Raw genomic sequence first — 15,869 nt, 5'->3', positions numbered from 1 at the left:
GCTAGAAAGGCCTTCAGAAAAGGCCTTTAGGAGAGGCCTTTGCGGCCAATAATAGAGCTCTAGATCAATCCGGAGCTCTATTATTGACTATAAAGGCCTTCAGAAAGCCTTGCCAGCTGCAGAAAAAATGGGCCGAGGTGTGTGAAGTCTGACTGCAACTATCCAAGGGTAAGTAGTAGGGCAGCTCTACCACCCCGATCCCCATCCTAGTTTAATTTTTACCCGTACTCCAGTGGGTGGGGTCTTAATTAGGGCTTATTTGGGGATAGGGCTTATATTGGGCACACATGTAAAAATTAAGTTAGGACTTACTTTCTGAGTAGATCGTATTTTTGGTGAAACACAGTATGTACCATTTAGGTGGGAAGGTAACAATGTTCCATGTGCCTCAGCATATAGTCATACTGGCCACATGACCACAGGAAGGGTCTTTGGACAACACTGGCTCCCTCGACTAAGAAATGGAGATGAGCACTGCCTCCTAAAGTCAGATATGATTGGACAGAAGAAGTCTTTACCTTTACTTTGATTTATAGGAATGACTTGGACCTTGCTGGCTGGGAATGCTATGGACTATATTTCCAGTTAATCTGAAGAGCACTAGGTTTTAGAACTGACCTAGAGAGGACTCATGTGATACCTATTTTAATGTGTAATGCATGAATTTTGTATTGTATGGTTGAACACACACATATAGAGGGTATATGTGTGTGCATCCTAATTGTACTTTTTCTTTGCATTGTCTTTACTACTTATTTTTTTTCTATGTGGTAATTATGTACCACGTACCTGACCTCAAGTGACTTTTCTCAACCTACTGGATAAGGGTTTTCCAGATGGCTTCCATCTCATCTTTCTCTTTCATTTGACTCATCTCTTCCTTTCAATATTGTCCTGTCAAACATTCACACCTTTAGCTTTGAGTTATTTTTAAGCACTGTATATATCTGCAAGAAACCTGTACACATGTCAGTTATGTCTTTACAAGAAGAAAAGTTAAGAACTCTTGAAGAGAATGAAAAACAAACCCTTGAAACAAAACATGGATTTGTCATTATTTGATATTTGTGATGATAATTCAGGTAAGCCTTTTTAAAGAGCTGTTTAATAATAGTTTCATCCAGAGATCATATGTCATGAATATTTTTAAAATTATGTATATTCAGATAAATGACTATTTACATCAGTAATAGGGAACATTTTTTTGGCAGAAGCAAGTAAAGATGTCACCAGAAGATCATTTTCTGTTTCATTTTTATTTGATCAGATTTTGCTTATTGATTAGAAAAAGTATGTTCAATGTTTTTTGAATCAGATTTTTTTAACCTTGTGTGATGTAGGAAGTTTGTTTATTTTTTTTTTAGGTATTCAGTCAGTTTTAGACATTCAGTCTGTTTGGAGTCATTAGAAAGCTAGTTTGCTTATTTTTTTAAAAAAATATTCTGGCTAGTACCTTAGTGTTCTCCAAGAGGCTACAGATACACAATAAGTTGTCCCTTATTATTTCAGGGTTTTTTTTTAATAATAATTTTGCTAAAAAGTAATACAAACTTTTAAAAAATTAAAAAGAAAAAAATAAATGGTGCAGAAAATGGAAAATAGAAAAGAAAGAAAAAAGATGGCAAAGAATAACTATAAAAGTTTTTTGTCACAAGTATAAACAATTTTAGTAGCAATATTTTCTTCCCATATTCCATCTTTTATCTATAAACAAGTAAATGCCTCATCATCTCAACCCTGATCAGCAAAAGTCCATTAAGGGTTATGAGAGATAACAACATATATATTTTAACCTTGATCAAATTAACTTTATATTCGTTTCTTTTACTTTTAACAATTTTGATTTTTAGTTTTTTAAAATAATAAACTAGAACGATATTTCTCTTCATTTTTTTTTCTTTGTCCCTTCTCACAAAATACTTCAAAGCTTTAACAAGCTTTTTATAAATCCAAAGGAACATTATCCAGGTTGCTCTTTTGGTTAGTTATTTGTATGTATGTTCCTTTTAATTATTAAGATTAAGTTTCTTTTGTATATTCCACGGTAGCAACTTCTTACATATCATATTTGTACCTTGACATTTTTTAAATCCAACCCCTCCATAACTGGATAACAGCGTTCCTGTCAAACAGACAAGTGATCAAAATAGGCAGTGCCCTATCAAATCCTCCTCCTGTCAATAGCAGTGTCCCCCAAGGCAGCGTTCTAGGACCAACACTCTTCATATTATACATTAACAACCTTTGTGACCATATTATAAATAATTGTGTTCTCTTCACCGATGATGTTAAACTATTTAACACTACCAACAATATGGCTACCCTTCAAAAAGACCTTGACTTTGTGTCGGAATGGTCAAAAATTTGGCAACTCCAAATCTCAACCAGCAAATGCTCTGTCTTACACATTGGAAAAAAGAATCAGAACACTAAATACAAGCTCGATGGACATTATCTTGTAGATGACCCTCACCCCGTTAAAGACCTTGGAGTTTTCATATCAAATGATCTAAGTTCCAAAGCCCACTGCAACTATATCGCAAAAAAGGCTTTAAGAGTTGTAAACTTAATCTTGCGTAGCTTCTTCTCCAGAAAGATTACGCTACTAACAAGAGCATATAAAACATTTGCTAGACCAATTCTTGAATACAGCTCGACTGTCTGGAACCCACACCTCATTTCGGACATTAATACAATTGAGCGTGTCCAGAAATATTTTATAAGAAGAGTTCTCCACTCCTCTGTTTACAACAAATGCCACCAGACTTGAAATCCTGGGTTTAGAAAATTTAGAACTCCGCCGCCTTTGACATGACCTGAGTTTAACTCATAGAATCATCTGTTACGATGTCCTTCCTGTTGAAGACTACTTCAGCTTCAATCGCAACAATACACGAGCACACAATAGATTTAAACTTAATGTGAACCGCTCTAATCTTGATTGCAGAAAATATGACTTCAGTAACAGAGTTGTTAATGCCTGGAATGCACCACCTGACTCTGTGGTCTCTTCCCAAAATCCCCAAAGCTTTAACCAAAGACTATCTACTATTGACCTCACCCCATTCCTAAGAGGTCTGTAAGGGGCGTGGATAAGAGCACCAACGTGCCTACCTTTCCTGTCCTAATGTTCCCTTTGATTGTATCCAATTCATATAGTTATTTCATACTTATGATTATATATATGATTATATATCGTATAGTTATTTCTTGCTTATGCTTATATATACTGTTGTGACAAATAAATAAATAAAAATAAAATATCAGTCTTGTCACATAAAACTCCATCTTCTTCCATAACATCTTTTAAACACTATTTATAGAAGCACACACACTTTAAATTAACTTCTGGGTCCTTTGTTTTAGAATATCCTTCAATATGTCCAGTGTTAAAATATATTGCTTCATTTTGTATTAGAAAGTGAATCTAATCTTCTTCTTCCAAGATTTCTAATAGCTGAAAAGCAAGTGACAAGCCCCTTATCAAATTGATTAGAAAAGGAAGTATGAAAATCGAGATTTGGAAGACATCTGGCCATGGTTTGAGCAAATGACTACTCCCTCATCTCCTAGAACATTAAACCCATCAGAGGCTGCTGTCCTGCAGTCTCTTCATGAAAAGCAACTGTCTGGAGCACTTTTGGATTCTCTTTATCCAAAGAAGAATTACAAAGAGCCGGTCTACTCATAACCTCTCTATTCCAATGTGGTCATCAGCATTGCTTTTAGCAGAGTCCCCTTCACTTTGCCTTTTCTTTCCTAGTAAGAGTTTATAATTAAGGATCAATGAAATATATATGCATTAAATAAAGTTTATTATAGTTGATTGGTGTAATGGAGGTAATAAGTCTTGAAGAGTTGTACAGGCAGATTTTTGCTTATCTCTTTCTGTGTGTGTTTATGTAATATCTGTTTGTTTGTTTCTACGTGCCCCCCAGAAAGATTTTGAAGTAAACAGGACATAAAGAGAGGAGGGGAAATCTGTCTCTTCCATTGTAGCTTTTTTTAAAATGCTAGAAATCATTGAATGCAAACTGTTATTTGTAGCTTTTATAAAATCTAAGGCCTCTATAACTGTCTCTGTTAATGTTAGACATAGTATAACATAGTTGATAAAAATCCCAAATAGCTGATACTTCAATTATCAAACCAAAGAGTTTTGTGGATGCAGATTTGTGTTCAATTCCTAAATTTGGATTAGTTGTATTGTGGCCTCTGTACTATTTAATATCTATGCCAATGATATGGAGACTACATTACTTCAGGTTGATGGCCATCGTTCATCATTAGCCAAAGTTAGTCACTTATGTCATCAAGTGACTTAACATACTGTACTTTGTACATTGTATAATGTACATTATACATACTGTATACTGTACATTGATCATTAGGCGATTCACTGGAGAACATTAGGCAATTCACTGGAGAAGAGCCTAATGCTGGGAAAGATTGGGGGCAAAACAAGAAGGGGATGATAGGGAACGAGTTGGCTGGATGGAGTCACTGAAGCAGTCGGTGTGAGCTTAAATGGACTCCAGAGGATGGTAGAGGACAGGAGGGCCTGAGGAACATCCATGGGGTCGCGATGGGTCGGACACGACTTCGCAACTAACAACACATTGATCATTATGTAATCAAAATAAGAATCAAGACATTTGTTCTTGAATAAACAATTTTTTCTAGAACGAAGTGGACAATTTGATATAGAGCATTTGGATAATGTTAAAATAGATGTGGAAGGGGAGCTAGATTGCCTGAACTTTACCCAGCAGCTTATTAAAACAGATAATTGACTATCAGTAGAAGAACACAGAAGTAGTCCCAATTCTAATACTCTTGCAATTAAAGTAATATATTGTGATTTATTTGCAATGCTTCCTTTCTCCTTTATGGTTCATCTGTTCTGTGCATAAAACTGTCACTCAGTTTCTTCAGGTGTTCAATTTCTTCAGGTCCATCTTCCTTTGACAAGGATTTTAGAATCTTGTCTGCAAAGATCCTACCTTGTGATCCACATAACAATAAAAATTTTATAACTACAGACTTTGCCTTGGGGCAGCAACTTCAAAGTAAATAGTTTAAAGACCAAATCCTTGCTATAAAATCAAATCATTCTTTATAGTTTAATTAATATTTAAACCATGTTTTTCACAAATAAAGTATGACTGATCTCCTTATGTAGGAATTACTTTTCAAATTTCCAATAGCTATTTTCTGTGTCGGTTTATTTTGAAGATTTAAAATATACTTTCGTTATACAGATCGTGAGCTCTCATCTAGACATGAATAACAAATTGTTACTAAAATAATATATATATACATTGATCATGGTATTTTTCATTTGTATTGTTCATTTTTATAATGTTCTGACTTTTATGGAATCATAAGATGACTTGAATGTTGAAAAAGGCAGACGCCTAGGGTATTTAAAATTATACTTTTAATATTTATATTACTTGAATATTGCATTCAGTATTTCAATTCAATTCAAAAGTTATAAATTAAACAGTGAAAGATTACAAAAGCATATTAAAATTTGAACTCCATAGATTTTTTGGAATCAAATTAATTCATCATACATCTATAGTTTTTTTTTTAAAAAAAAACCAAATTATAAACAGGTAATCTTCACGGTCTGTAGTACCGGCAATTTTAATGCAAAGTTCTGTCCTTTAAGATTATTTGTTATTAATTTAATAGCTTCCAATGGATCAAAGCTCGGCTAACTAAAGTTGTAAAAAATGTTAGCAGACTTTAATTGTTAAAATGTCTTTTCTGCAAGAATATCAAATGAAAATCACAAAAAATATTATTTGTATTCCATGATTTTTGAGGGCTCCTAAAACACCGAGAAACTGAAATGCTTAAAGATAATATTCTCCAATGTAGAAAAGTTGTATTGGATGCAGCATCTAAAAACCAAATGAGAAAAGGCTGCTTTAAAAAACAGCAACAAGGAACTGATTGCAATACAAAGACCTTCTTTTGTTTAAATTAGCAATAAAGGCTTTATATTCTGCTGTACCTGCTGCAATGTAAACCAACTACAAGGGGACTTCCAACACAAAGGGGATTTTACTAAAAACAGGTTTACTCCCCTTGCCCTTAGATCTGACGAATCTACACTGGGATTGTTAAACTGCTCTGTGGGTGGGTGGGTTTGTGTAAATCAAAGGCTTATTTATTTGCTTTATTAATCTGTTCTTTGGATTTCCATTTATATTTCAGAAATAGAAATAGACCTCTGCTGCCCATATGAAGTAAGAAGTAGGCATTAAAATAACTGAAGACAAACTAAGTTTAGTGACAAAACCCATTTGATTTCAGAATGCAACAATTAATTACAAACTCACATTGGAAAAAAGTATGCAAAAGAGGGGTCCTAAGGGACAAAGTTTTACTTTCAAATTAGTTAATTCAGATAAACCTAAACTTAGCCCACCTGAAGAGATACTAATAACATTTATTTTTTCTAGATTTTTCCACTCTTGCTTTTTATCTGAAGTTTGGCTTTAAAGTGATTGTCTACTTTAATAATATAAGAAGTAGCTCTTTGCCTAGCACAAGGGTCTGCAACCTTAAATATTCAAAGAGCCATTTGGATCTGTTTCCCACAAAAAAAAACACAACCCACCAGGAGCCACAAAACCTGGCTGGGCGTGACCAACTCCACGTCACTCATGCCTATTCAATCATATGACAACCCCCTAGCCACACCTACCCAGCCGGTCATTAGGGCAGAGAACCAGTTTTTAAAAAACACCGGGAGCCACAAAACCCTTCTCTCTCCCCCCTCCCCCTCTCTCTGTATCTCCCCCCCCCTCTCTCTCTCTCTCTTTCTATGTCTCTCTCTCTCCCCCTATCCATCTTTCCTCTCTCTCTGTATCTGTGTGTGTGTGTCTGTGTCTCTTTCTCTCCTCTCTCCCCTCTCTCTGTATCTTCCACTCTCTCTCCTCCCTCTCTGTAGCTCTCTGTTTCCCTCTCTATCTCTCTCTCTATCTATTCTTTCTCTGTCTCCCCCACTCTCTGTAGCTCCCTCTCTCCCCTCTCTCTGTATCTCTGAGTCATATGACTCAGAGATACAGAGTGTCTCTCTCTCTCCCTCTCTCCTCTCTCTGTATCCTCTCTCCCACTGTACGTCTCTATCTTCCCTCTCTGTATCTCTGTGTCTCTCTCCTTTCTCTTCCCCTCTCCTCTCTCCTCTCTCTGTATGTCTCCTCTCCTCTATCAGTATCTCCACCCTCCCTATCTTCTCCTTCTCTCCCCTCCCTCTCTCTGTATCTCCCTCTCTCTCTCTCTCTCTTTCTATGTCTCTCTCTCCCCTATCCATCTTTCCTCTCTCTCTGTATCTGTGTGTGTGTGTCTGTGTCTCTCTCTCCTCTCTCCTCTCTGTATCTTCCACTCTCTCCTCCTCTCTGTAGCTCTCTGTTTCCTCTCTCTCTCTCTCTATCTATTCTTTCTCTGTCTCCCCACTCTCTGTAGCTCCCTCTCTCTCTCTCTGTATCTCTGAGTCATATGACTCAGAGATACAGAGTGTCTCTCTCATCTCCCTCTCTCCTCTCTCTGTATCCTCTCTCCCACTGTACGTCTCTATCTTCCCTCTCTGTATCTCTGTGTCTCTCTCCTTTCTCTTCCCCTCTCCTCTCTCCTCTCTCTGTATGTCTCCTCTCCTCTATCAGTATCTCCACCCTCCCTATCTTCTCCTTCTCTCCCCTCCCTCTCTCTGTATCTCCCTCTCTCTCTCTCTCTTTCTATGTCTCTCTCTCCCCTATCCATCTTTCCTCTCTCTCTGTATCTGTGTGTGTGTGTCTGTGTCTTTCTCTCCTCTCCCTCTCTGTATCTTCCACTCTCTCCTCCTCTCTGTAGCTCTCTGTTTCCTCTCTCTCTCTCTCTATTCTTTCTCTGTCTCCCCACTCTCTGTAGCTCCCTCTCTCCTCTCTCTGTATCTCTGAGTCATATGACTCAGAGATACAGAGTGTCTCTCTCATCTCCCTCTCTCTCCTCTCTCTGTATCCCTCTCTCCCACTGTACGTCTCTATCTTCCCCTCTCTGTATCTTCCCCTCTCTGTATCTCTCTGTGTCTCTCTCCTTTCTCTTCCCCTCCCCTCTCTCCTCTCTGTATGTCTCCCTCTCCCTCTATCAGTATCTCTCCACCCTCCCTATCTTCTCCTTCTCTCTCCCCTCTCTATCTCTCTCCCATCTTCCTCTATCTTCCCCTCTCTCTACCTCTCTGTATCTCCCTCTCCCCCTCTCTCTTTGTGTCTCTTTCCCTAGCTCTCTGTATCTCTCTTCCCTCTCTGTCTCTCTGTGTGTATCTTTGTCTCTCTCTATGTCTCTCTCTCCCTTTCCCTCTCTCTCTCTCTCTCTGTATTTGTGTGTGTGTATCTCTGTCTCTGTGTCTCATCTGACTCTTGGAAAGCCCAGCGAGCTCTCTTTGGGGCTCTGTGCTATTCCTTTTCTTTCTTCTTGGCAACTTTTTGGAAATCCAGGCTGGCTGAGGAACGAGCGCAAGCTGAGGCGGAGGCTTCCCTCCACTTTACATTTACATCTATTATTTGTGAAGACTTAGGCCTTCAGTTACAATTTTCACACTTCTCAACAGAAATAAAACAACATTATACACACCTAAAATTGTACATCCTGGAGCTTTGCAAAATTATTTTATTCATTCATTAAATTGTATATCCTGGAGCTTTGCAAAATTATTTTATTCATCCAGGTTATATTCATCCATTTAAAGTTCAGATTAACTTTTAGTCAGATGTTGATGCCTTTCTGCTTATTAACATGTTATTCATGTTCCAGATAATTTTTAATGAGCAGTTTGTTTTTAGTCAGATGATTTACTCTATAGCTAATCCAGTGTTTTCATCTGACAGATATTGCTTTGTTTTTCTTCTGTCCTAATGCTAACAAACTAAGTATGACTGTGTAATTCAGATATCATCTCTATAAATCTATAGTTATTAACAGGGTGCTTGCTCTTTCTATCATACTAGTATAAACTAGTACTGATGGTGAAACTGATCATTTTCTTTCATGCTCATCTATGAGCCTATTACCTACTTTAGAAAAATTGGATTCATAGGGAGTCACAGGGGGAAGTTTATTTTCCATAGTACTCTGGTGTGAAATTAGATTATGATCATCTAAAACATGTAAGCTTTCGTGGCAAAAGCTTCATGTAATCGTTGTTATCAACATTAAAAAAAACTTTTGACTATTAATAGTCCTCCTGGGATATTATTGATAAGGAAAATTGAGAAAAAATTAAATTTCCATGAGAACCTGGTACAGGGGTTGGGGAACCCAGTGGATTTTGAGTGATTATAGTTCTGTTCGTTGATGGGTCAGAATCAGTTAGAAATGCCTAAGAAAATTGAAATCAATATGCTGGATGCAACAAGACTTTAGTGCTATAGGTACAGCAAGCTCTATAGTAGTGCTGGCGAAACTTTTCGGCATTGAATGCTGAAACGGGAGCACACACACACGCCGGAAACCAGAAAAGCAGCTCCCTGGCACGCGTGTGAGCTTATAGTTTCCAGCATGCACATGTGCACTGGACACTTGGTCTTCCGGTTTCTGGCGCACATGCGCGCACAAAGACCAGCTGGCCGGCACTCATGTGCGTGCCAGGAACCAGAAGCTCGGCTTTTCCAGTTTTCGGCGCTCTTGCACACGTGAAGACAAGCTGGCTGGCACACATACGTGCGCCAGAACTCAGAAGAGCAACAGGCGATGGCTGGCGTGTCCGGAGAGATGGCTCTGCATGCCACTTCCGGCACACATGCCATAGGTTCACCATCACAGCTCTATATGATTTTTTACAGGTAGTCCTTGACTTAAAACCATTCATTTAGCAATCGTGAAAGTTACAATGACACTGCAAAAAGGGGCTTATCAGTCACTTATCATCCGTCTATACTCCAGCAACAGCAGCCAAGTCCTCAAGAGTAACAAAAGATTATCCTTGGGCCCAAGTATGACAACCTTCTCTGGGAGAAGACTACTACAATCTAACAAGAAAAATCAACAACTTGTTGTTCACTAGTGCCCAATATTAATTCTGCACTCTCTCAGTGCGTATACAAGATAGGAACCTCTCATTTCTTTTGTATGACCTTCAGACTGCATTTAAAAGTGAAAAAGTTTAAATTTGCTGGGCATTGTTCATATCCTGTTGATTTGTTTCCAGAGGCATTTATATTTACTTATTTATTTACTCTCCACATTTTTATATTGCCCCAGTCTAATATTTTGGGTCACTCATAGATATTGGCATTGTCAAATACTAATTTTTATTTATTTTTTTGCAGAGCTGGCTAATTAGTAGTACAATGTGGCTATCGTTATCAGTGTTGGTTTCCTACTGTAGTTAATATTATTCATTATTCATTCCATTAAGCATTTAATGCCATTATGCATTAGCATTCTTTTTTTTCTTTCAATCCATAACCATCTCTGTTTGCAAATAAAATATCAGATACAGCATGTTGGTTGTTTGATGGGCTTGGGCCTAATAGGCAAAAGAAAACCAAAAAAAATCCTGCTGCTTGAACAAGCTAAGTAGAACAGCTTTTTTTTCAGTTGGTGAGAATATTTTCAAAAAGGTGTTTAAAACCATCAGTTTTTCTGCAATTTGGGTAACAGGTAGCAGTCAAAATAAATTACGATATATGACTATCCAGTCTTATAGCTGTGAAATGAAATATAAAGAAACAATAGCCTTAGTCTTAGTTCACTCTTTTTTTTTGCATATGACCAGAATATAACAATACATTACATATTTTCTCCCAACATGATAATATAGTCATTGTGAGTGTTGAAATACAGCCAACTTCTAATATTCCAGTTGGGGTTCTTATATTCTAACTGTAAAACAAAAATTGTATGTTCTGCTGTTCATAAACACTTCTATTATTCAGATGTTCCACTGATACCTTATAAAATAATCAGGAATATATATATATATTTGGCCCCGAGAGCGGCATGGGGGTCTGGAGGTGGATTTGTGAGGCTGTGAATTCAATCCTGGGTAGCAGCAGAATATTCCTCTTTTTCTGGGCTCAAAGAGAAAGTATCTGCTGTGAACTCCGCATAGGCGTCAGGAAGGGTATGCAGTCAGTAAATGTTCAAGCTGAAACATTCATCCCGACTTGATGCAAGGGATTACAGGGTCATTAAAACACAAAGACACACACATACACACACAGGGCCCTGTATTTGATTTACTAGGGAAAGAGTTTGGATGATGAAAATTGAGGTAGTTTTACAGAGCTGGACTGCTTTAACCAAATTAACAGATCCCTGGCCTACTAATTTTTCACAGTATGACACTGATGTGCTCTACTAATTTTTCCTCTAAAAAGACCAGTTACAGATACCTATTTAGCATTCTAACTTAGGGCCCATAATTTTATTAATACACTAAAGTTATTACAATATGAATAATGCATGCCCATTGATTTGGAGAATGAACAAAAAATCCTAGGTGTCTACTAAGACTAGAAACTTTAAGTGGTCCAGTGGGGAAAACAAAAATTGAGAACCACTGATCTAGATCAAAACAGGTCTTAAAATAGTGGCAAGTTTACTACTGTAGCAGCCTCTGAGAATTCTTAATTGTAAGTGCGGAATATTTTATTTTATTTTTTAAAAAAACATGTTTTTCGCATTTAGTTACTTAATTTGAAAATGTACTTATTAGTTTCAACTAACAAACAAAAAGAAGTATTGTTAGACATGCCTTGACATATTCATTTTATCCCATGTATATATACATATGCAGATATAAATGTGGATATAGATATTGTCATTTCTAGCCTATTTTGTTTGACTTGTATTAGAACGACAACTGTATTTTGCTGAATTGTTTATTTTCCCAAATGTGTGGGCTGCAATGTGTTGAAAGTAGGTAATTAATCATAAATACTTTTACTTAATTTTTATCTTCACAGAGCTTGGCCACTGAGTTACAGCATAATGTGAAAGAGATGCGAACACGAATCAGATGTACTAAAAAAATGCAGGAAGACAAAAAATGTGGTGGTAACATTTCCAAAGAATCTGTTCACCGGGCTCAGTCCTTGGCAGCATCAATCCTTAATATTTCAAAAACTGATTTAGATGAGATTCTCGATGTTGTAAATGATGAGGTAAGTTATACTAATTTGTCTAAGAATTAATTTTAATTCTTTTTTGTGTATGTGTAAAGTGGCATAGGTTCTTATAAATCAATGGGTTAAGAAATATAAAATTCCTTTAGACTTGTTTTACTGTTTTTTATATATAATAAGCAATCAATTTATCTGATGACCTTAGTTTACTTAAATAAGAATCTCATCTTTTAATTTCTTTTTATCTTGCTAGTATTAAGCTAATAGCTGTTCTCGGATCTCTCGGATCTCGGACCTATTATTTTAGCCACTGAACTTTCAAAGTTCCATATGCTGCCAAAATAAGTATTTTTTACCATCTGCCTCTTATTGATAAATTCCCTTTATAGGGATCGTTAAAAATTACTCCCCATATCTTAAGTCAGTCAGGCCTCCACTGCTATCTAAATGTGGGATATCAATGAAGCATTTTTTGATATTATTGTGAGCCTTACTGCTCACTAAATCTAATTTTGATCTCTTAAGACAAGGATAGGCAGTTCAGACTTACACAGTCTATTGAATTTTTTGCTGCAGCTTCAAGTTTCATTGACCTGGAAAAAGGTGCAAAAAACATACACTTAGAATTAAATACTTTTGAGCCCAGGAATGTGTTTTGAGTGCCAGAATAAATTAATTGACCTTACAGTCCTTCCAAAAAAAAATCTGCCTTCCCCAGGTTTCCTCATTTTCAGTAGTAGACTTAGGAAACAATGGCAAAAGATTTGCTATTGTTATACAGTAATGAATTAGAAAACATAATGCATATGTTACACATCATGGACCTATAAATCCTGACCTACGTTCTGCCTACATCTGCTTTCAGCAATTTTAACTTTTATTTGCCTAAGTGTTAGGTGCAGTAACAAGCTAATCTTAATTTGATCTTTAAAAACTAAGTGGAGTCAGGCAGGATTGGAAGGGAGATCACCAGGAAATTTTAAAGTTAGATTAGGAAATTGAAAAAAATGTTCTTAAAATATGCACTGGCAACTTTTTTTTATATTGTTACCAAATACACCATTGATCTATCCATAACATCACTAAAACCCAAGCTCAATGCAGAAAGTCATCGGGGTTTTTTATATGTTAAAGTGCCAAAGCTCTGAAGAGCCCTCATTTTGCAATTAAATTAGATGGCTGCTGGTTCCTAATTGATGACAAAATACAGAACGGTTGAGCTTCATCAATTGGGGAACTAAAGTCAAGCTGAGACTTTAGGACAGCCGTGAAAAGAATAAACAGTCTGGAAATTGTCAGGGAAACAGATTTTTCCTTTTTCTGCTTTTTCTCCACTTTTTAAGAATTGCTATCAGATAAGGTGGTCTTCTGGGCAACTTGACTGTAGCATAATAGACAATTTGTACAGGATTTTTATTTTTATTTTTAGGAAACAGAACAGATGAAAATGGAATATGAAAGTGACAAAGAATGGTTGAGCTATCTACAAAAACTTCTGGAAGGACAGGTATTCAACATTATCCTTTAACAATTGTAACCAAGACTGTGCTTTATATAGTTCACGTTGACAGATACTTATTTAATAGACCTGTGCAAATAATTTAGCCCTTACTCTATCAGAAGTTTCACAAGGGCTTTGAAGCACCTTACACTGAACAGCTGCTTTAGGGGGGTAGATCAGAGAGGCCTTCATTCAAATAACCTCCAGAGGCCTATTATTTAATGAAAGAAACCCTGTCTCCCTCTTGGTCAAAAAAACATGGCTATGATTAATGACAGTGATGGTCCACTTGTTCAGTCTGAAGGTTGGAAGGGATAATTTTCTCCACTGTAGTTAAGTAACTTGGGGAGGGAGGGTGCTACTCTGAATGAGATCCTCACTCATTTTGGGCAGGTTGGTTAAAGAGATCCTGAATTCCTGTAAAAAGAATTAAATGGTGGCCAAGCCCAGGACATTTGAGTGTGTCTCATTCTGCTCCTTTCCCTATTAGTAGGTTCTCATTTTGTTAAAAAATGGGAAATTGTCACAGGCTATTGCTGGTACTACAAATGTCTTTTGAGTGATGTATTATTTTCTGATAGAAGAAGCTCCTATCAGTTCATTTAGGAGACATTTCCAAAGATGGATGCCTAGTTGAAAACATTACAACATTTTTTATCCATTTCATCTGGCAGGTGCTTCTTTTACTAGGAACCCAGAAATCATAATAAGGCTATAACCTCTCACATGGGTTTGCCATTTTCCAATAAAAAAATGTCTGAGAAAGACATGTCTTGGCCAAGCCAACAGCAGTGCTCCAAAGTCATTAATGTTTTCTCCAGTCACCTCTTATTTGCAACTCAGAGGAATGCTTGCAAAGTGAGGACACCTTACTTCCTTATCCAGGAAGGCAGAGGAACTGAAATGGAGGGGACTAGAAAAACAGAAACGCCAATGAGGTGCAACCCAAGATCCATTGGTTAGCCATCCCAAAGCTAGGGGAAAAGAGAGTGAGTTGAAAATTTTTGGATCCCTTGAAAGAATTCACATTAGTATGAGGAGTGCAGGTACAGATTTGATTAATGAGTATCAAACTTGTTTAAACTAATTTGTAAATTATCTTTATTCAGATTATTAATTAAAATGTTTTCTCTTGGTTGTTTTTTTTAATTTAAAAAGTACTCCAAATTCAAATGTATTTTGAAAGCTTTTTTTCCCTGATAGTCTGAGAGATTTTGAGTGAGATGGAAGACAGGTTAGCAGTATATTTGTTTGAGCTAACTTTACAGATAGAAACTAAAACATCTAGGGATACAGGCAAATGTATTAATTAAATTATTGAGCCCATCTGTATCCTTGGTGGAAAGAAAAAGATCCATTCTCTCATCTGTCTTTTTAAAAAAGAGATTTTTTTATTATGTGCCTTTAAAGTTAGTAGTTGATATGGACACCTGAGGAGTTCATGGGTTTCAGTGACCTTTTACTATGGACCTGTTTCCAGTCAATTCATGTTTTCCTCACAGCCAGACAGCTGTTTATTACCATGTCTTCCCGCATTCTCTACAATATTTTCTACTGAGACCTCAAGCAGCTTGTTAGTGGGAAGTAAATATTGATTTGGCATCCTGTCAATGCAGAAAGAATGAAGAAATTTCCACCAGAGGCCTCTCAAACATTTTCCTATCGACATTTTCTGGGCAGAGTGGAAAGCTGCATAGAGGATGACAAGGCTGAGACTAGTTGAAATCCCTGAGGGGTCCATTGAGACCGCCGCTGTGACCTGTGTGATACTTTTTCTTCTCTTTCAAGTCTTTTTTTTTTAATACACACACAGTCTGCTGGGAGGCACCCCTCTTGTAAGTGATCAAGGGCAGCTTATTGGCAGGTGAGAGCCTGCTTTTCTCGTCATAGTAAGGCAGCTTTTGTTTCAAGATGGCTTGACAACATAAACTGGATTTTTCAAACTTCTGTCGACTGTAATGCATTTTTCATTTTCATTTTGTTAATGGGGCGGTCGAGTCTGAAAGGCAAATGTTTTTAAATATGCTCATGACAAACATCTTGATACTTAGTGCGCTGATGGCATCAACATCGTTTCTGCTCAGGAATTACAAATAAGCAGTGGTGATCAGTATAAAGCTGTTTTTTATCAGCCAGATGAGGGTAGAGCACGTGTTTACTTAGTTGAAAATTTATAGTCGAATCTTATAGTACAGCTGCTATTTATTATCAAAATATTTTTGCTAAAGAAGTGTCAATAATTTGATTGT

At 36.9% G+C, this 15,869-nt stretch overlaps 1 protein-coding gene across 1 annotated transcript in view; it reads left to right on the top strand.

The window, feature by feature from the left end:
• Nucleotides 1-15,869, top strand: part of CNTLN (centlein) — a 236,370-nt gene that overhangs the window by 210,235 nt on the left and 10,266 nt on the right. Inside the window, exons 25-26 of the mRNA XM_058168055.1 lie at nt 11,961-12,158; nt 13,549-13,626. Of these exons, the coding sequence (XP_058024038.1) occupies nt 11,961-12,158; nt 13,549-13,626 (276 nt within the window). The remainder of the gene's footprint in view (nt 1-11,960; nt 12,159-13,548; nt 13,627-15,869) is intronic.

The sequence above is a fragment of the Ahaetulla prasina genome, chromosome 2, assembly GCF_028640845.1.
Source record: "Ahaetulla prasina isolate Xishuangbanna chromosome 2, ASM2864084v1, whole genome shotgun sequence".
NCBI classification, from domain to species: Eukaryota; Metazoa; Chordata; class Lepidosauria; order Squamata; family Colubridae; genus Ahaetulla; species Ahaetulla prasina.
The sequence above is the reverse complement of the archived record's forward strand: the minus strand, read 5'-3'. Positions and strand labels throughout refer to the sequence as shown.